We start from the raw sequence: 19,527 nt of genomic DNA, 5'->3' as shown, positions 1-19,527 counted from the left end.
AAAAAACGCCAACAGAATAGTTTGTCATTCACGATAATTAGCTCATTTGACTTCTATATAGTTCTGTCTCTGGTGCTGTAACCATGTTACTCAGTATACTGTGTGTGTGCTGCCGTGCTCTGTTTCAGGCCCGCCCCAGGAGAACATGGCAAACCCTAAAGAGAAAACTCCAATGTGTTTGGTGAATGAGTTAGCCCGTTTCAATAGGATCCAACCACAGTACAAGCTCCTCAACGAGAGAGGCCCTGCACATGCTAAGGTAAGGAATGGGGACATGACTCTGACGTCTAAAGCTGTGTAGATGAAGGTGTTACTAACTTAAGGAAATCTCTGATTGTCTTTCATCTTTCGTTATACCCATTCATGCTGAGGTAATACATACTTATTTATGGCATTTCCTCCTTCCTTTTCATAATTAAATATATCTCATACTATACGGGATCCAGAGGGATGTTGTTAAAAGAATAAATATCTGCCGTCGGTTTATTTCTCTCCCTCTGGGTGTCACTGCTTCAGATCTTCACCGTGCAGCTGACTCTTGGGGAGCAGCTGTGGGAGGCTGAGGGCACCAGCATTAAAAAGGCCCAGCACTCCACAGCCGCCAAAGCACTGGACGAGAGTGTCCTTCCCAGGCCGGCGCCCCGCTCCCCTAAAGTGGACATCAACAGCAACCCAGGTACTGCAGCCGCAACCACATGTCATCGTACTGTTTACTAAGAATGTGTCTGTGAAGGATGACGTTCCAACCCACTTGCTGCTAACGTGTTTGGCCCAGAATAGCTGGTATTACACAGGTGCAAAATGGCTATTTTAAGTAAGGCAGAATCAAACAAAGCAAGTTAATGTCTGTCATCAGCCCTGAATGCAGAAAGTGTTTTTTCACAACTGAAATATTTCAAGTAATTGGAAACAGCCCGTAGTGCAAAGACTAATCCATGTCTAATTTATGTTCAATACTTTAATCAATACAAATATTGAACCACTTTTTTTTATTTTGGCGGTGCCTCAGCTTCAGCAGCAGATAACAGATGCTGGCTGCAGCAGCCAGACACAGTAAGACGGGATAATGACCCGTCAGAAAGAAATTGGACCTGTTAAGCTTCTCATTAGGTTGTCAATACTGAGCTTATTTTGTCAGAGCGAGACAACTGTATTTTACCTTTTCTAAGTATATATTTTATTTGCAGTAAGATGGTGTTTTTAATGAGAGATTTGCTCTCAAGCTTCCACACACTTAACCTTAAGCACCACAATCAGTTCCCATTTGATGTCAAACTACATTTGTTCATTTGTTTATCAGTTTATTTACTCAAATGTTCAATCCTCTATGAATTCATGAGCATGTTAACATCTCACTGTTTGTTTTGTAACCGTTGTAAATTGAACACGGAGCGCATCATTTATTTAATACCGTCAATTAAATGTGTGGCAGTGGACACCGTAGTTGTAACATACTGCGTATGCATTATTTAGAGCTGACGGCATAACAGAAATGACTAAACAATATGACGGTACATGACGGTATGGAGGAGTAGGAGGGACTCTTTTCCTGTCTTCTCTTCCGTATGTGGCTGAATGGCAGATTGCATTATTTTTGTTCTACTTTTAAGTTTTCACATCTTTGCTGCTTTGAGATGGACGGCAGTCCAAAGTATCCCAGCAGGCCTGGAGCTTGTGAGACAGGACATTTAACAATGACAGCTTAAAATATAATCAAACGGTTTTAAGTATCCAACACAGAAAACAACATTTATAGCGTAGTTACAATTCTTTATTGGCCTCTGATCTCTCTGTATCTGTATCATGTAACTGTTCAACAAAGTATCTGATGGAGGGAGTCATGAGAGAGAGAAAAAACAGCATCAATGTCAATCTATCATCTATTGTCAAGCACGGAAGGTCCCTGCATGGACACCACTACCAGTGAGGTTGCATTGGTGCCCTCTTGTGTTCGGAGGGAGGTCGAGAGGCCTCAAAAGTCCGAGAGCAGCGTCTTCCTTTTCTTGTGCTTGTGTAATCACAACGAAGAGGGCTGAGGTTAACGGTGAAGGGGATAGACGTCACAATGAATTTGCGTCGCGTTATTCTGTCTCCGTTATTAAAGGAAAGTTTCAGTATTTTGGTTTTTCACCTGCAGGAGTTTGTCTTCCAGGCGCTGCATATATTTAAATAAGCCATGTTTAGAACACAGACAGTACAGACCCACTCAATGAAGCTTAAGTGCAGACTTGTGTTTTTATCTCTGGCCAAATTAACACCACTAGCCCCTCTTACCTTCGATGTCGTCTGTGGCATTGAAGTAGTGGAAGACCTCAAAGCCAGCTCTTTAATTTAGTTTAATTAATAAAGAAAACCATGGAGAGGTTATGCAACATCAGTGGGAAAATTTGGGATATATATTCTAAAAACTGAATTTAGAGCTTCAGTTTGATTTGCCGACGTCATAAATTGTTCTGTCGATGCTTGGTATTTAATGTTCACAACATTAATCTGTCATATTTCCTGTCCCTTACAGGCAGTATAACACCCACAGTGGAGCTGAATGGTCTGGCCATGAAGAGAGGGGAGCCAGCTATCTACAGGCCTTTGGACCCCAAACCCATGCCCAACTACAGAGCCAACTACAACTTCAGAGGGATGTTCAACCAAAGGTGAGCTCCACAAACTGAACCAGTGACACGTATTGTCTCGACAGTGGGGGTGAGGTGTCATGAGGAGCTATTCCAGTGAAATCAAATCAAGTGCATCTTCGTTAACTCATTCTTTAAACTAGTCACTGTCCCATATTTATCGTTTTCCAGAGAGAGACTCGTGTTCTTTTTTTAAATTTAACCACTTTGGAAAATCTTTCTTTTGAAAGGACATGTGGCTAAAAACGCTGCGGAGAAGATGAGCTTTGAGATTTGTCTGAGTCAGCGTGGACATGTTCTTGATATATTACGGATGGCCTCAAATTGCACCGTCTCTTTGATCCCACTGGCTTCAGATGTGTGGCAGACGTGGCTCTCCACTCCATGTGTTTTCTGAACAAATGAATGCGGTGCCCTCATGGGGTCCCTTTGCACTCAGTCTCTGTCAACCTCCTTCTTTCTTCCCTTCATTTTCTGTTGCTTCACTGGAGCCATCCAGCCATTTCCAAAACTCCATAAAAATGCCACAGAGGTGCAATTAATGATCACCTCTCCCCTCGGTGAAGGAATGCTATCTGGGACGTGTTTGACTTGCCCTCACATCAAATCCAGGTACACTGTGATACTCTCAGTTAAGAAAGGACAGGGCGTCACTTTTTGGGTTTAGAAGAGGTATTATGATATCATTTCAAATACAGAGGCAAGGTGTTTGCAGAGTTGTGAGGCTCCAGAGCACACACTGTTCCTCCGGGATAGTTTGATACGCATCGGGTCATTCTCAGGATCCCCTCCAGGTGGCAGTGTTCGCTCATTTTCAAAATCCTGAGCCACTGCTTTTATAAGGTGATCGAGCACCCATTTTGTAACAGGCAAGGTAGGAATGTGGTGAATTAATATAGGTTTTCATAAGCACAGGTCTCTGCAGTGTAATGTTGAGCGTTTTCCGTGCAAAGCGTTGCTCATTAAGGCGCCAAACACGCACAAAAAAGGCGTAACGGAGAAGAGAGCACGTCTGTTTTGCTTGCTGCATAAACTTTGGCTCATTAAAGTCCTACGGTAAGGTATTCTGATGCCAAATGTGTGTGATTTATTTTATTTTAAATGTGGATACGTTGCCAGAAAAGAGTCAGTGATTGAGTTGCAGTGTTGGGTAACGTGAGTGTAGTAGTCAGCAGACTAGTCTAGCATCTGGCTCACATCTTCTCCTATTTGATCCACGCGGGAACAAACAGGAGGTGGAAGACAAATGTCTGTGGGGTAGAGGAGAAAATGTGTTTCCCAGCATCTGTCTGTCAATGTCATATGTCACAGGGATGAGTTTCTGTTTTTGTTTTCCGACGCCGTTTTGTAAGGAAGAGAGTAGGGTGAGGGGATGCGTGTGTGTGTGTGTGTGTGTGTGAAGACATGGGGGTATATATTATCCCAAGGTCACTTATGTTTTCATTAGGTCTCTTTCTTTCAGTGTAGTCGAGCCCCCGGATTAATGAAGGCGAGACCTCCTGAATATGAATCCTCTTCATCAGATGACTGACTATGTGGCGGAGTGACAGGCCATACTCCCAATCGGTCACCTTAATGACGCTGCGGGTAAAACGAAGGTTTCCATATGCCCATGTCCTTCCCTATTATGATGAATAAGAGTGATCCGGAGTCATGTTGATGGAAAATCTCCCCATTAAAAGGGCAACCCGGCTCTGATCCATCAGCGCTCTAATCACCGCCAAGACCAGTATTGATTCATTCAGAAAGTGCCCTGATGAGAAAAGATGGCGATAATATGAAATGTGCATTCATCAGCGTCTTCATGAATCTTATTTATGGTGAAGGGCCTGTGCATAATATCTTACCGTCCAAATCCCCGTTTGAATCTGTAATCCTGCTGTCTGTCATAACCACACCATTGTTGTCAAATACCGCACAACGCGTTTATCAGCTTATTCTCTCGGTGACTCGGCTGCCGTGAAACATTATACGGACATTTTAGCCCAAATGATTCAATCATTGAATCAAGAAAAACATTTTTTGTTATCATGAAATATATGACGACAACCTTTTTTTCACGGACAATCCCCGACTCGTGTGTTATCGTTGGAACACCTGATTCCAGTGACTCATACTGGACTCCTCCAGTCTGTCCGAGGCGCTCCCAGCTTTCCTCCCGCTGCTGCGGTCCCGGTGGGGGGGTGGTGGTGGGGGAGGGGGGGGGGGGGGGGGTAGCCTGCATCCTGCGTTCAGTCAGAGCTGGAAATTTCGGATAGGACTTTCTCTGTTAGAGCAGTCGGAAGCCGCCCACCTCCTCCCGGCCCTCATTTGTTTATGACGGTAACACCATGTTAGCTGCAAGAGCAGTGGGCTGAGTGACTGGGGGTGCTTTTGCTCCATGACATTTCCTCCCGCGATGGTATTCAGATACCGAGCTGCTTTCTCTTGTCGGGAAACAGAGAGGAGGAGTGGGTCGTATGTTGTAGTACCAGTCTGGAATTTTTTTTATCGAAGCGTAAACAGAGCTTCTGTTTTGTATTTATTTTTAATGCTTTGCATCTTAACTGAGTGGAAAAATGATGGAACGGAATGATTTGTTATTCAGGTGTCACTTGTCATGATGAACCCACATGGAATTATCACCGAACTCTACATTTTCGCTTCTTCTACGAACCGTTTTTTGGCATCTTCCAGATCGTAGATTTGATGTTTCAGGCCGATATCTTTACCGTTTCCTTTGATATCGCTCTCATCAACCTTGTTTGTTGCCCCAGCAGGCTGCTGTTCTCACTGAAGAGCAAATAAACCCGCTGTACGCTACCTGCCCAGCAGAACAGCAGACAGACACAGTTAGCGACTAGCTGGTGAACATAGTGGGTGCATCCCAAGTCTCGTACTTGCATCCACGTTTTTCCTCACTTGCGTCTTTTCCAAGTGCGTCGACCCATGCGAGGAGAGAGGAAACAAGGAAATGTGTTTTAAGAGAAATGAGACGTCCTTTCGTCTGTAGCGTCACGTGAAGCGACGTCTGTTTCTGATGACGGCGGCCGCTGATCACAGCTGGATCAGCTGTCATCGGCTTTAACAGCTGGAGAGACTTTTGACGGAGTCCACATGTACTGTACTAATGCTAATAAAGACACAGTTAGCATCACTGCCAGAGTAGAGATGTTTCCTCTCTGTAGCCTGTTTCCTGTTTAACAAATCAAATAAACAATCAAATAACCGATGAACGATGAGGGGGCGTGTCGGCCGTTAAAACGCTTCCTGGAAGGCTGCTCTCGTGCATCCTCGCTCATGCCTCCTCCGAGATCCCTCCTCCAGGAAATGACTAATAAGAGAGGTGGGATGTACCCAGTGTGAGCTAAAGAGACAGATGTTTCCCTCAGGCGTTGGTGGAGACCAAACTAGAGTTCAAAGGAGAGTAAATATTAGACGTACCCTCTCGATGTGGCTAGTCAAAACCTACAACAATGAAAATCAAGCATTAAATACGAATATCAACAGCGTTACATACTCGAGTGCTGAGCTTGGCTTTTGATTTCGGCACATAAAGAGTTAAAATGTTTGTATTCTAGACTTGCCTTAAAGTGTGTGACTGTGTCCTTGTAAAATCAATGACGGCCTATATGCCTCGGTTCTGCTGTGTGTCCTGTGCGTGTCCACGCTCATGTAAGGACTCTAAAGACACAGTTGCCATTGAAAGATAATTATCCTTGAAAGATGAATACCCTTCTCATGCCTGCAGGACATCAGAATAACATCACACAAAGAGCTCACACAATCACAATCACATTCACAGGTGTGCTTTGTCATCTACATCTCTAATTGGGCCAACCTGGCTCACTGAAAAGGCAAATCTGCCCACGAGCGCTTTTCTATATTCAACATTTCCTCTCATCTCTTCCTATGTGCACGTATCAGATATCCTCTGAGGTCCTCTTCACACACACACACACACACACACACACACACAGTCGCTGTTTTTTTTTCTCGCTCACTTTCTCCCACTCAAGTTTATTATTTTTTTTTCGACAGCTTACTGGCCTGTTGGGCCTGAGACTCTCATAGAGCCTAAACGGGACACTGTGTGCTCTGTCGTCCACTCAGACATTCCACAGATATGATTTCTCTCACTCTTATCCATCCCGTCGTCACTGCCAAAGCCCACAAGGTACATTTATTGCATTATTTTTTTTTTTCTTTTTTCAATTATCATGCATCTGTGAAGATCAGTAAATCAGATGCTGTCACTCGGGATAGCTCATAAGTTTCCATGGGCTTCGTGCCAGAACAAAGGACAATCCGTCCAAATTGTAAAAATGGGTGTAAACTCATAAAGCAGCGTTTTTATAGAGGAGACTGTGGGGGTGGAGGAGTGGAACACAGGTCCAACATAAACAAATGCTTCGAATGATTTGTGCTCAACAGACTCAACGACAAAGAGGTCCGCTCTGCCCTTTCATCTTCTCTCCTCGGAGTGGAGTTTTGTGTTGCGTATCCCTGTGTTTGCCTTGATGTATTGAATGTATAAAAATAAAAAAACGAACCCGAGACCGCTATGTACAAAGCAGGTTACACCAGTAGAAATACCTTTTTGTAATCCTGCCTATCGGTATGTTTCGCAGGGCGAGTCGGACGACTCTAGTGACCTTCCTCGCGACATCTCGCTTCTGTATTTTCATAGAAACAAACACCACGCGTCTCTTTTCTCAGGAACGTCGGAGCCTTCATTGGTTCTCAAAGTCTGTCACGACTCAACGGCCGTTCAGAGAGTGCATGTGATCTTGTTGCCACTTTTTTATTTCCCAACATTGTTGCGCTGCAGAACAGCAGCAACTTCATCACATTCATCCCCTGTATCCTTTGAAATTCCCAAATTCCAGAGATACTCCGATAGTGGTTTGTGATGTCATTTCAACTCGCCCTACAATTATATTTCATCCCATATGTGCAATTTTATCCTATTTTCTTTCCTATATATGTTTACATAATGAAAAAAAGGCCTTTTTTTATTATACTTGTGAGCCGGGCAACGTAATTCCCTTCTGCTGTGCACTTGCTCCGAATACTAATACATTAGATAATTGCCACTCAGGATACTGATGCATAGAAGCATCACGCCGCACATTTAAGTCTTTTGTATCTTTACAAAGACATTTCTGAACAGGCCTTTTTCTGTCTGTATTCATTTTCCTGTACAATTGCGCACACTGTGTTTGTGTTTGTGTTGTTTCATAACAATCAATAATCGCTCTCCTGTGGTTGGATGTGTAACAAGAAGATGTAATGAGGAATACAGAAAAGTCAAAACAAAGTTTGTTCTGTTAAGTGACGCCGTACTTCTTCTTCGGTGGTCCTACCACTCGAGAGCTCTCCAGGAGTCTGAGCAACTGTATTTTACATCATGTAATTGGTTCCCTCTCAGCACGAGCAAACCACGCTTCAGCTGAAAAATGCACAGAGTAAGCAAGAGCGTCAGTGTGCGAGTTTGTTGAACATCTTGAGCCTGAATGGCTCAAAGTATAGAATTAACTAGAATGTGCCCTTTTCTTCATAAATTAACTAATTAGCTGATTTGTAAGCATGTTCCAAGAAGATTATACAAACACTATAGCAGTTACATATTAAGATGTGCATTCACCTCTGACACACATTCAATCTGGACAACAGACAATTAAGAAGAAACATTTATCAGTCGGTAGAAAATCTCGCCTGACGAAGGAAAGTCAGAAAGGCTTTCATGGAAACCAAGTTTGGCCGTAACAAAAATCATGTTATTTCTTTTTTAGGAAATGGCACAGGAGGATTTCTTTAACAAAGCAATTAATTTTCCTCTCTTAATGACAATGGACATGAAACAGCAGGTCCCAGTGCAACATTGTTAATGAGGACAGCGGGCTCTGATTTTAGACGGATCCCCTGCCAGCCGTTCCCCTCAGCCAGCCAAGTCTTAAACGTTGGCACTAGCAGGGCATGAGGGCTAAGAAGTCTTTTGATTTTATTTTGCTAAGTCACAAATGCACACACATGGTGTCATGGCTTTGCACACACTGGCAAGCCTTCTATTACTCACTGGTTTTCGGTGCTTAAGGAGTTAGAATTATTCACGCGATGCCTGTTTTTAGTCAGATAATCTCCATTGGTTTCTTTTATTACGGGCATTAAATCAGCCCTTTTATTTTTTTAATCGAGTAGCCCTCTTTGCATGCTTCCCTCTGTAGCTTGCTACCTGTCAGTTACAGTGCTGTTAAGCTATCATGTTTGGAAACAATACTTGATTTACATCTGTGACTCAGCAATAGAGTGTGACAGGAGAGTTGGGGTCAGTTTACATGGGGCCGTGGAAGGAGGGCACACGGAGCTCGCACAAAGAGAGCTTTAATCTCCCAGTCAAGAATGAAACCCACAACAAACGGTAAAAAACAATGAACGCTGTCAGACTGGACAATTTAATTATTCTCCGTTATGAAACCTCTGTTTTTATGAACTATGTCTGTTAGAAGTTCTTGATAAATAGCCGTTGTCGGTAAAGGTAGTCCGTATGAGACACCAGCAGCACATCACACAGGAGGGATGTGGCTTCTCTGAGACGCTACAGGTCTCTCTCTCTCACACACACACACACGCACACACTCTCTCTCATTATCACTTTAGACCTGTTTGTTTACACTCTTAACACCCTAAATTAGCCTACATTTTGAAAGCATTGAATTTAAAGCATAGGTTTTGTTCGTATACAGTTTTATAGTTTATGACTTGTCTCACACTCGTAAGTCAAGTTGTGTGAGTGTATGCACCGTTGACCAGTTGCCACTATAAAGGCTCTTGGAGGGTAATGGAGAGTATTCACACTATCCTCTGAATTAAAGCTCCCAAAACTTTTGCAGACTGATAAAACTTGATGCTAGCAGTATAGCATCAGGCTAAATGGCCAAAAAGGACATATAATATAAGCACAAACTTGATTACATTCCACAAAATATGTAAAATAACACATTTGATCCTGATCTTTTCACCGTTGTTGTCGTGCTTAGAAATATGTTCTGTTTGTTTCAATCTCCTTATTTATTTATTTTTTCATTTATTTATTAGACTCTGGATGAGCCATTAGTGGGCTGAAACAACCATAAGTTGTCTTTCTGTGTTTCATGCTGCTTAATTAGCAATTAACCTAAAATAAATGATTTCATGTGAACCCACAGCTCTGCCATCGCAGTGAAGGTCTCTAACCTCAGGCAGGGTCCAAGGAGCTTTGAACAAAACTCCCATAGCTCCATGGGAGTTGCTGTTTTGAGCACTACGTTAACTTGACTACATGTTGACTGTTTTTCTAACACAACTGTGTATTTTCTACATTAGCAGTTGCGTGAGGCAGAAGGGAAGGAAAGCAATCAATGACGGACACGGGGAATGAAGTGCGGAAGTGGGAGGGAGAGAAAACAACAGATTGGAAGAAAGTGCAGCTGGTGGACGAGGGAGACCGTCCAAGTTTTTGCATTCTTTTCTCCCCCCAAATATATGTCACCCTTTTAATCACGGCACAGCCCCGCAGCCCCGCAGCCCTTTACAAGGCTCTGAGTCCGTTGTGTGTGTGTGTGTGTGTGTGTATTATTATGGGTTAATCCATACAACTATTTGTGTTTGCATGTGTTTGGTTGGCCTACTTTCTTCTGTCTGCTGTAGTTGAATACATGTGTTTCCATCCTTAAATAAGTTGTTCAGCGCTGAGAAGATGGTCTTTTCATAAAACTAGGCTGTTGATGCAGTAGAAAGGCACAAATATGTTTTTTAAATTAGTGTGGCGTGACGAGCAAAAACGGAGAAATGGGGCTCTGATATTCCCCTTTCTCCAGAATACACTGGGCTCATTGAGTAGAACCAAGTTCATATCTCGTAGAAAATATGTACACAATATGGCAAACCACAATCACACCTCCCAGGACAAATGTTTAGTTACTAAAAATAGTAACAAACTAGTTCATGCATTCATACATTCGTTAAATAGAGAGATTTTAAATATTAGTATACACAACGAGGCCGTAAAGGCGCACTAGTCGGCATGATGACATTTTTTTAGTCTCATTTAGCCACTTCTTCGCAAGCGCACGGAAAAGTTTCAAAATTCACGAGAGGGGTATTTACTGACGTATTCTGTGCCGTAGAACAATACATTGAAATCTTTTAATCTTGTAATAACCACAGATCGTATTTCAGACCACGAACCAGAAACCATTCAAATACCCCACTGACTTTGAGACAATGGAACCGGAAGTGAGAAAATGCTAACTCATCAGACGTATAATTAAAAATCACCAACAAACTATCCTACTCTACTATAAATGCAAGAGCCCAACCATACAAAGATCACCCACGTATTAGATATTGTTGTGCTACATTATAAAAACTCATGAACATGCACTGCGGCAAACAGTCTTTCATACCCTTAATGCGCATTTCGTTTGATTTCTAATGTCTAATGAGTGGTTTTAGGTGACCACCAATGGGGTTTCTAACAACCACCGGTTGACTGGGCTGATTACTGGAAGCGATATATTCCCAACAAAGCTTAATTTAATGTGTTCTCATGGGCAAAATGGCAGGTTTACGACGAAAAGGAAGTGCTGCATTTGGTTTTCATTTCTGCGGTCTGCACAAAGTTTGCCAGCTGAAGCTGTTGAAATGTTCACTGCATTCTATACACTTACCATCTGCAACTGGTCGAGGTCACGTGTTAAGTCACGGGCCAAATATTTGCCATTAATTTCCGTCGAACTACACGAGCTCCTGCAAGCGCCATGTGTTTGCATTTTGCTTTTTTTAAATTCTATTCAATTCATCTGGCGCGGTCACTGTTAAATAACATCACTGTGAATGATGCAAGATTTCCCAAAACGCCATACCTAACCGACACAGCATGTGGTACATGTGACCATGTTTTTTTGACATTATGTGAATAGAATAGTGATATGATCAACCTGTCACGTAGTGTAATATATGTGACGTACGGGCCTATCTGGTGCCTTTTAATGTAAATGTGTTACAATGTAATCTAGCTCGTGTGAGCATGCGGTGACGGAGGATCCGCTTTTTCTACACAGGCAATTTAGAAAGGAAATATTTTTCCGTGCCGGAGGAGAAAATAGTTTCCAGGACGGACGAAATGTCACCCCGTCATTTAGTAATTGCAATGCCATATCTCCCATTTCCCAGTCTATGACTGTGTGTGGGCTCGGAAACTCCAATGCCTCTGAATGTGTCTCACACACACACACACACGCACGAGTCTTTGAATGATTAAAGATGAAAGAGTAACCTTAACTAACGCCGCCCACATTAAAGAGAGCTGCAGGGAGGCTTCGTTCCTCAAAGTCAAATTCATTACTCGCGGCTAAACACAGATGAGTTATCATTTGATTGAATTGTGTTTTTATTTTTGTTTTTTTTCTCTCACTCAGTCACTCATCCCCGAGTCACAGCAGATACACACACAAAACACGCACGTCATCACACAGACACAGCGGTGTTTCTTTAAATCATTTTTTTTCTCTCCCTTTCAGCGGTCTCCACACCCTCCCCACAGGTGTCCTGGTCCCTCTCTGTAGTAATAATAATAACAAAAATAACAGTTGATAACACAGAACAGGCAGTTCAAGCCAACATGTGCTGATTTCTTCTTTTCGTACTGGCCAAAGAGCGCTGACGTGATTTTCCTGCCTTTTTTTATTTTGTTGTTTGCATGATTTTGACGTGTGTGCGTGTGCTCGCCTGTGTTCTTGGCTTCGCTTGTGTGTAAGCCACTACTTTCCCACGTTGTGGAGTAGGGTCTCCCACAGGCCTCCCTCCATGTCCCCCTCTCTCTCCCCCCCCCCCCCCCCTTCAGTCTCCCTCCTCTCTCTTTCTTATCCCTCTCTCTCCTCCTCCTCTCTGCACCTGTACTCGGCGCTCCAGCTCCCAGCTGCTCCCATCTCGGCTCAGCGCTGTTTGGCCGGAGCCCATGTTGCACTTGGCATGTCCTCTGAGACCCTGGGGCCACACTTGACGTGCGAGGGCCAGGCAGGCCCCCGCCCAGGGAAGGCTCCCGTGGCCAGGAGGAGCTGGGAGCAGACTGACGAGAGGAGGGCTGTGGGGCCGGAGAAAAGACCTGCTGGAATTCTGGGAGTAAAAATGCTGACTCATTGTTAGTCCTGCTGGGCAGGAGATTTAGGAAAGACATGAAGGGAGGCGGAAGAAGAGGGGCATATTCAGAGAAATGACAAATGTGTTCGTAGGCGTTATCTCGTAAGACTTACTGTTAGTGAAGAGGCAGTATTTCCAGTATTTTGGTTTTAAGAAAATACCAAAAATGCTTCAGTAAAAAGGAGATCTTACTCAAGTTCGGGGTTGTTTCCTGTTTACTACAGCTTGGGTCATATTGTCATAGTTTCGGTCATAGTTCCTATCAGTTGTGATAACTCTGTACTGCTGAGGTCTGGAAACATGACATTAGGTTAACATTGGAGTTTTTCAGTGAAATGTCTCGACAGCTGTGAATCTATTTGCATGATATTTAGTGCAGATATCCGTGGTGCCCCAAGGATTAACCAACAATTTAGTAGAACCCTTGTTTTTTCATATAATGCCATCAGCAAGTCTAAGCTTTCACTTCTCCAGTGATAGTATGAACTATTGGATGGAGTGCAATTAAAGACATGTTTACATGCTTTTCTGGATGAATTGTAAAGCAACTTTGGTGATACCCTGACTTTCATCGAGTGCCATCATCAGGTCAAACTTTAATTTCTCCAATACTTCGTAAAGCTAATGATATTTCCATCAGCCTCAGCTGTAATGTAGCATGCTTTTATGCTAAAAGATGGTAAACATTATACCTGCTAAACTTCAGTATGCTAGCACACTGATGTTAGCATTTTGTGCTAAACACTACCGTGTGTAGGTACAGGCCTGCTAGCATGGCTGTAGCCTCTTAGTCCTGTTGTACTTTTAAGAGAGTTGACTTGAAACATTTGATGGCAGTCATTTCAAACATTAGCATGCAGTGTATTCAGGGGAGTGTTCACAGAGAGTGCTTGTTTGGCTGTTGTTGAATATGGCCGTACGACTTTATTTAATTATGTGCATGTGTGCGCTGTTGAAAGAAACTGTGAACGTGTCCAGTGCATACAAGGTTTTCCCGTCCTCTCGGGTTTTCTAACTTCTTGGGTTCCCCAAAATTCCAATCGAGTAATTAAATCTCACATCTCACTGCCGCTGCATTGCCACGTAGGATGTTTTGGTACAGCTGAAAATGAACAGATACGTATTCACGGGGAAAGAGGATTGCCACATTTGTGTTAACTGACTCTACTACTAATTACTTATTTTCATTCCGTCATTAAAAAGCTCAATGATTTGGCCAAACATGAGAATATTGAGTACATTTGGCACCAAACTCTAGTCAAGACACGGTACCATGAATCTCATGTGCTGCTATCCATCTGTGTCTACCACATATGGTGTCTGTATGTCCTTGTGAATATAAGTGTATAGTGGCAGAGAAGAAAGAGGACAGGGAGACGGATATTAAAAAAAGAGTTTGGATTCCTCTCCTCTCTTGTTAGCTTTCCCACTGTTTCTCATTCCTTGTCCTGGATCCGGCAGACATTCTCAGCCCTTCTCACCCTGACCCAGGAGGGGGGTATCACACACGCGGACTCGCAGACCTCTAAATCTGCTCGGTGACAGCTCGGTCCCGCTCTGTCAAGACCCGAAGAAAGAGAGGAGAATCTATGTTCGGGGCCAGAATAAAGAGGAGAGGATATATGTGTCCCTGCGCTTTGTTTGCCGTCCCCGTGCTGAGATTCAATAGCAAGACATCAGTCAAGTGGTTAGCCAGCGGGCCATTGTGTAGTAATTGACCCTGATGAAGTGGTGGGACTTTAATTTGGGAACAGTGTAAACGGTGTGGATTGATGGTTTGGCTCATAATGTCTGAGCTACTCCCGCTTCTTGTTTTCCCCATATATTTATGGCTACATATTTATTTATAGATGTTTTCTGTTTTGTTCATTCCAGGTACCACTACCCTGTTCCTAAGATCTTCTACGTGCAGCTGTCTGTGGGGAGTCACGAGTTCATCGGGGAGGGACGCACCCGCCAAGCAGCCAGACACAATGCTGCCATGAAGGCCTTGCAAGCGCTGCGCAACGAACCCATCCCCGAACGGCCGCTGCAGGTAAACACACACACGAGAGCACTTAGAGACAGAAAGGCGTACGCTAGCGGTGCGTAGTGGTTTTAACAAGTGAATCCCTGCCGACATCTTCAACACAGTTCCATTACTTCTGAAGCTTAAATGGACTTGTGTAGGACGGACCATATTAGTCTAATGAAGGAGCTTCTATTTCTCGCTGGTCTGGACAAAACCATAGTTTTTCACCTCTGCCCTGGATTGTACTATTACATTTTGCAGCTTGTTAGTTTCGGCACTACTGCAATGCACTATGCTGTTAGCCAATCTGTGCGACTCATTCATTCGTACTGAAGATGATCTTTCATAATGTGTCACAATTATGTTGCATCATTCTAAAAAAAGAAAAGTGTGGGATTTCCAAATGCAATGTTCCCCTTGGACCGTTCATTACCCATCTACAAGTAGCCACTCATGTATTACCATGTACTTAGGAGAAGTGTCTTCACTTGTACTCAACAGAATTGCATGTTAACTCTCAGGACGTTTTCATATTAGATATAATTTATTCGTGCCGTGCCCGAGTACAATAGCCCCCCCCCTTCTCCGCTCAGCTTTTCACACATATTTCACTTCATCCTCTACGCAGCATATGTCAAAAATGCTTGACCTCAAATATATTCAATTAACTACCACATAAGACAAAAAAGACTTCAAATTCACACATGTGAGAGGCTGTAGACATTTGTGATATTTTTGTTGTTGAAAATTGCTTAAGCGGTTTGTTGCCACTCGATTGACAGAACGTGGATCGTAGCAAATATGTTGCTTTGTTATAGATTTTTAATACACGCTTAGTTGTGCTGTCTGCGTGCATTCCAACCTTATGAAACCTCTAGCCCCCCCCCCCCCCCCCACTGCTTTAACCTTGGCTGACTGTCGCTCTGCTTGCCCCCCCCCCTCGCACTTGAAACTCTTGCTTTAATGAAAAGTCAAAGGATTTGTGCTGCTGATCTGATGGTGGCAGAGGCTCTATTAAGAGTGTTACACGGTGTTTTTTTTGCAGATGCGTAACAACCTTTCAATCCAATTGAATCCAAATCCACTTCAGCTCTAATCATTCTAATGTATAATTTAAGCCCGGCAGGTCTCCATGGTTTAGTTCGCACCTGGCCGGAGTGTAGTTTCTCTCTTTAATTTTTATTTTGTCCTTTTGCTTTCTGTGTCACTCTGTGTCCAGAGTTTCCCCTTCGGCATAGCTGTTAACTGTTGTTATCATCTCCCACCGGAAATCAAATTACCCCGATGCTCACCGTCTGGCTTCGCCGACGGTTATTCAAAACGCTTTGGCTCCTCTCACCTGCCCGACTCGCTGTCTTGTGGCGTCGGCCTCCATAAATGTGCTCTTTGTTTGCTGCTGCTTCTGAGTCTTGCTTTACAAATTGAGGCACATTGTGTCTCCAGTACACGTCTGTCATTCTGTCTCCATGCGAGTGTGTGTGTGTGTGTGTGTACGCTCGTACATGTGTAAATGTGCGGATGCCCTCGGGCTAAAAGTTTTTCTCTTCAACCATTGTCTGTCAAACCTTTTTATTTTGAGGAAGACCACGGGTAAATATCAGTGACACTCCAATTGTGTTTTGTACACGAGTAGAGCAACAATATGTAACCATAGGAAACACAAAGACCTCCTCCAACTTAACCGCGCTTCAGGCAGTAAAGATTATATAAGGAAACTGCTGACTTTACTCCTAAATCCCTGCCGGTTGGTTTAGATGCTGACAATATTAATACAGTTATGATGTCTGCTGCTAAACAAGTGGGCTTCTTGTCTTGAAATGTTGAGTGGAAATCTGCATCATTTGTTTCTAGGAGATTTCACATGGTTGCTGTGAAGGAAGATGCATTTAGATCTGGGAAAATTGTCACTTCTTATGATAAACGGTTGCTTTTTTTTTTTAAAGAATCAAGTCATTCTGTCTATTGGGAGCCGCTTCCTCCCATCCCTTTGATGTGGAATCCTTTGGCCCTGTTACCAAATCAATTGCCCTTGAGCATCGACGTGAATGCGAAGCGTTTTGCTCCTTCAGCGTGAGAGTTAATGTCTCACGAACAAGTGGTGAAGCCACACACTGTGTCTCCTCTTGTTCGTACGTTTCCCAGGACTCTCTGTCCAGTACATCCATAAGTAGAGGCAGCACCGAAAGTCATATTTAGCCCTCTATTTGTCTTTGTCACGGGGGAAGGTCTCCGATCTACTTGGTCATTCCGCTTCGCAGCCTAATACACACCCACCGACAGATGCAGACGCTTCACACCCGGTGGCTTGTTAAGTGCAGCCCTGAGAGGGGATTCACATTATTATTCGCACACATTAAGAACGCTTGAAAAAGTGTCAGGGGGGGGGGGGATATGTAACCATGAAAACCATGAATACATATTAGAATTTCTATGAAAAGAAATATGCATACGTTACAGGATGCAGAACATGTGAGTCTGAGCACACACACACGCACACACAAAACAAAGCAGGCGATCACGCGCCTCTCGTCCATGTGAGGTCTCTCGCCCGGTGCGGTAGGTGCATTGTACCACGTGACTGTTTTCTATGAAATCCAAGAGATCTCACAGTATGAATCATGCGTCATATCGGATCGCACAATGAGGCAGGCGAAAAGGAAGAAGCCCAAAGGGAAAGACGGCAGACATTCATACGTAATCAGACAAAGAGCTGGACATGAGGAGATAAAGATCGAGACAGCACTCTGCATTCCCATAGACAATTGCCACCGAAAAGCCCCCTCGTTGTACGGCTTAAGATATCATCTCTGTCGCGTGAACTACATTTCTTTATTAGTGGAAGGGACCAATGGCGCTTTTATTCAGAGGTGAATGCAGCCGTCATTCTTGTAGAGTCTGGCTTATCCATATTTAAACAACCGGAGTCCTCTGGCATTAAGTCCAGAATTACTTCATAGTTTCATGGGCAGCGGATTTGTTTTGGATTTAGAAAATGTCGGATCTGTGTGGAGCTTAAAATGATTTATTTCTAGTGGATCAGCCATTTCATCACGCCTGATGAAAACACTAAATTGAGCCTTTGTTCTTCTTACAGGGCGATACCATTCTTGATGTAAATAAATAATTATTTTGCTATGAAGAACAGAGAGTTAATAACATAAAAATATCATATTTAATGCCCCCCCCCCCCCCCTTTAAGAGGCCTTCCTGTGCAGACAGAGGACCACCAGGATACTGAGTTCTCCATCTGATATCAGATAAGGATCATAGCCAGAAAACAGGCAGCTTCTCGTTGCAGCAGCTTGGCAGACTTCCACTCTGTATGTGTGCAGCAGTGTAACCCTCGATGTGATATGTGCCACAGTTTTGGGGGTCACAGTCTGGTATTTTCTGGTACATAAAATCAGAAGAAGTAAAGAAATATTTTCCATTTATTTGAAAAAAGTGCTTTCAAAGTAAAAAAAAATCAAACAAAAGACAATATCCGATCATTGCGCCAACTTAACAACATGAAGGAACATTATAGCAGGTGTTCAGCACTTTAAGTTTACTACGACTGAATATGGTTTCATATTTGTTTCATATAACTCTAATGGGATTTCTTTATTGCTTTTGGGGGAACACCTTGCACCTAAGTCTGTTCAAGCCCAATATCCACTTCAGATGATGCCATTCCAAATGAGTTACATCTTTAAATGTGGCTTTTCTCTCAGACATAATGTTACCTAGCATGTAGTAGCCTGAACGCTATCCACATTTATTTGTGATCTAATCCTCTTTTCCTTTTTCGTTCTTGCTCTAATTTGGTGGGAGATTATAAAGGCTTCCAAGCAGGGTTATAAATGATGTGAGCTGCTCTTCCAGCTTTGGTTTCTATTTTAAGTTCACCATATCAGTGACGCTAGTTATGTGAGCCCGGTGAACCGAAAAAAGCTTTGAAATGTTGAGTTCTGGACATACTGAACAGTTCATTAATTATAGATAATATATTACTTAAACTAGTTTTTACTGAACAATAGACCTTTGGAAACCTATAACCTAAAAGTGGCTTTAGTTTAGCAACAGTCAGTGTGTTCCCCTTAACCATTTTCCCCTCTGATATTTTCCCTTCTCTTCCAGAGCCCAGAGGAAAAAGGGGAGTCTGAGGAAGGCACCGACGCTAGCAAATCAGAGATCAGCCTGGTCTACGAAATTGCCCTGAAGAGGAACTTATCTGTCAACTTTGAGGTGAGAAAAAAAAAAAAAAAGGACAAATACGGCCCACGTGATGCCATTGTTATGAGGATAAGAGGCCACACAGAATGCATGAGTAGTCACGATGTACAGTAAGTATGACCAAAACGAAAGAACTCACTGGAATCTGAAGGAGTCGCACTGATGATGCTCAACCCTAATGATAAGGAAACGACAACTGCGCAAAGACATGCATGTTTTCCAGGTTTTGCTTGATTTTCCCATCAGTGAGGTCTTAAAAAGAGTAAAACCAAATATGTGCACAGAGGTGGCTCACTGTCTGAGAACGCTTGTGGAAATTCTTATGGTGTCGAGTTCAAAGTGTTTCTGGGCTGATGTAGGACATCGGTTCTAGTGACTTGGTCCCAATGTATTTTGTATTTTAAGGTGACTCAACGGTGGAGATGAGTGTCGATCATTCGCTACTGTAAGATTAATTCCTTTAGTAGTCAGCCTTGTGTGTTAAATTAGACGGGCTTATATTTATCAGTT

At 43.1% G+C, this 19,527-nt stretch overlaps 1 protein-coding gene across 5 annotated transcripts in view; it reads left to right on the top strand.

Annotated features, from left to right (window-relative positions):
* stau2 (staufen double-stranded RNA binding protein 2) overlaps positions 1-19,527 on the top strand; it is a 76,791-nt gene that overhangs the window by 5,714 nt on the left and 51,550 nt on the right. For 3 of the 5 annotated variants that reach the window (XM_076080139.1, XM_076080137.1, XM_076080136.1), the window contains 5 exons: positions 129-259; positions 511-676; positions 2,516-2,651; positions 14,667-14,826; positions 18,922-19,029. In XM_076080139.1, the coding sequence (XP_075936254.1) occupies positions 129-259; positions 511-676; positions 2,516-2,651; positions 14,667-14,826; positions 18,922-19,029 (701 nt within the window). The remainder of the gene's footprint in view (positions 1-128; positions 260-510; positions 677-2,515; positions 2,652-14,666; positions 14,827-18,921; positions 19,030-19,527) is intronic. The other 2 variants (XM_076080140.1, XM_076080138.1) reach the window with 1 other exon arrangement.

The sequence above is a fragment of the Anarhichas minor genome, unplaced genomic scaffold, assembly GCF_050575085.1.
Source record: "Anarhichas minor isolate MPS153535 unplaced genomic scaffold, ASM5057508v1 ptg000074l, whole genome shotgun sequence".
In the NCBI taxonomy this organism is placed as follows: domain Eukaryota; kingdom Metazoa; phylum Chordata; class Actinopteri; order Perciformes; family Anarhichadidae; genus Anarhichas; species Anarhichas minor.
This window is presented reverse-complemented; position numbering and strand designations above follow the sequence as displayed.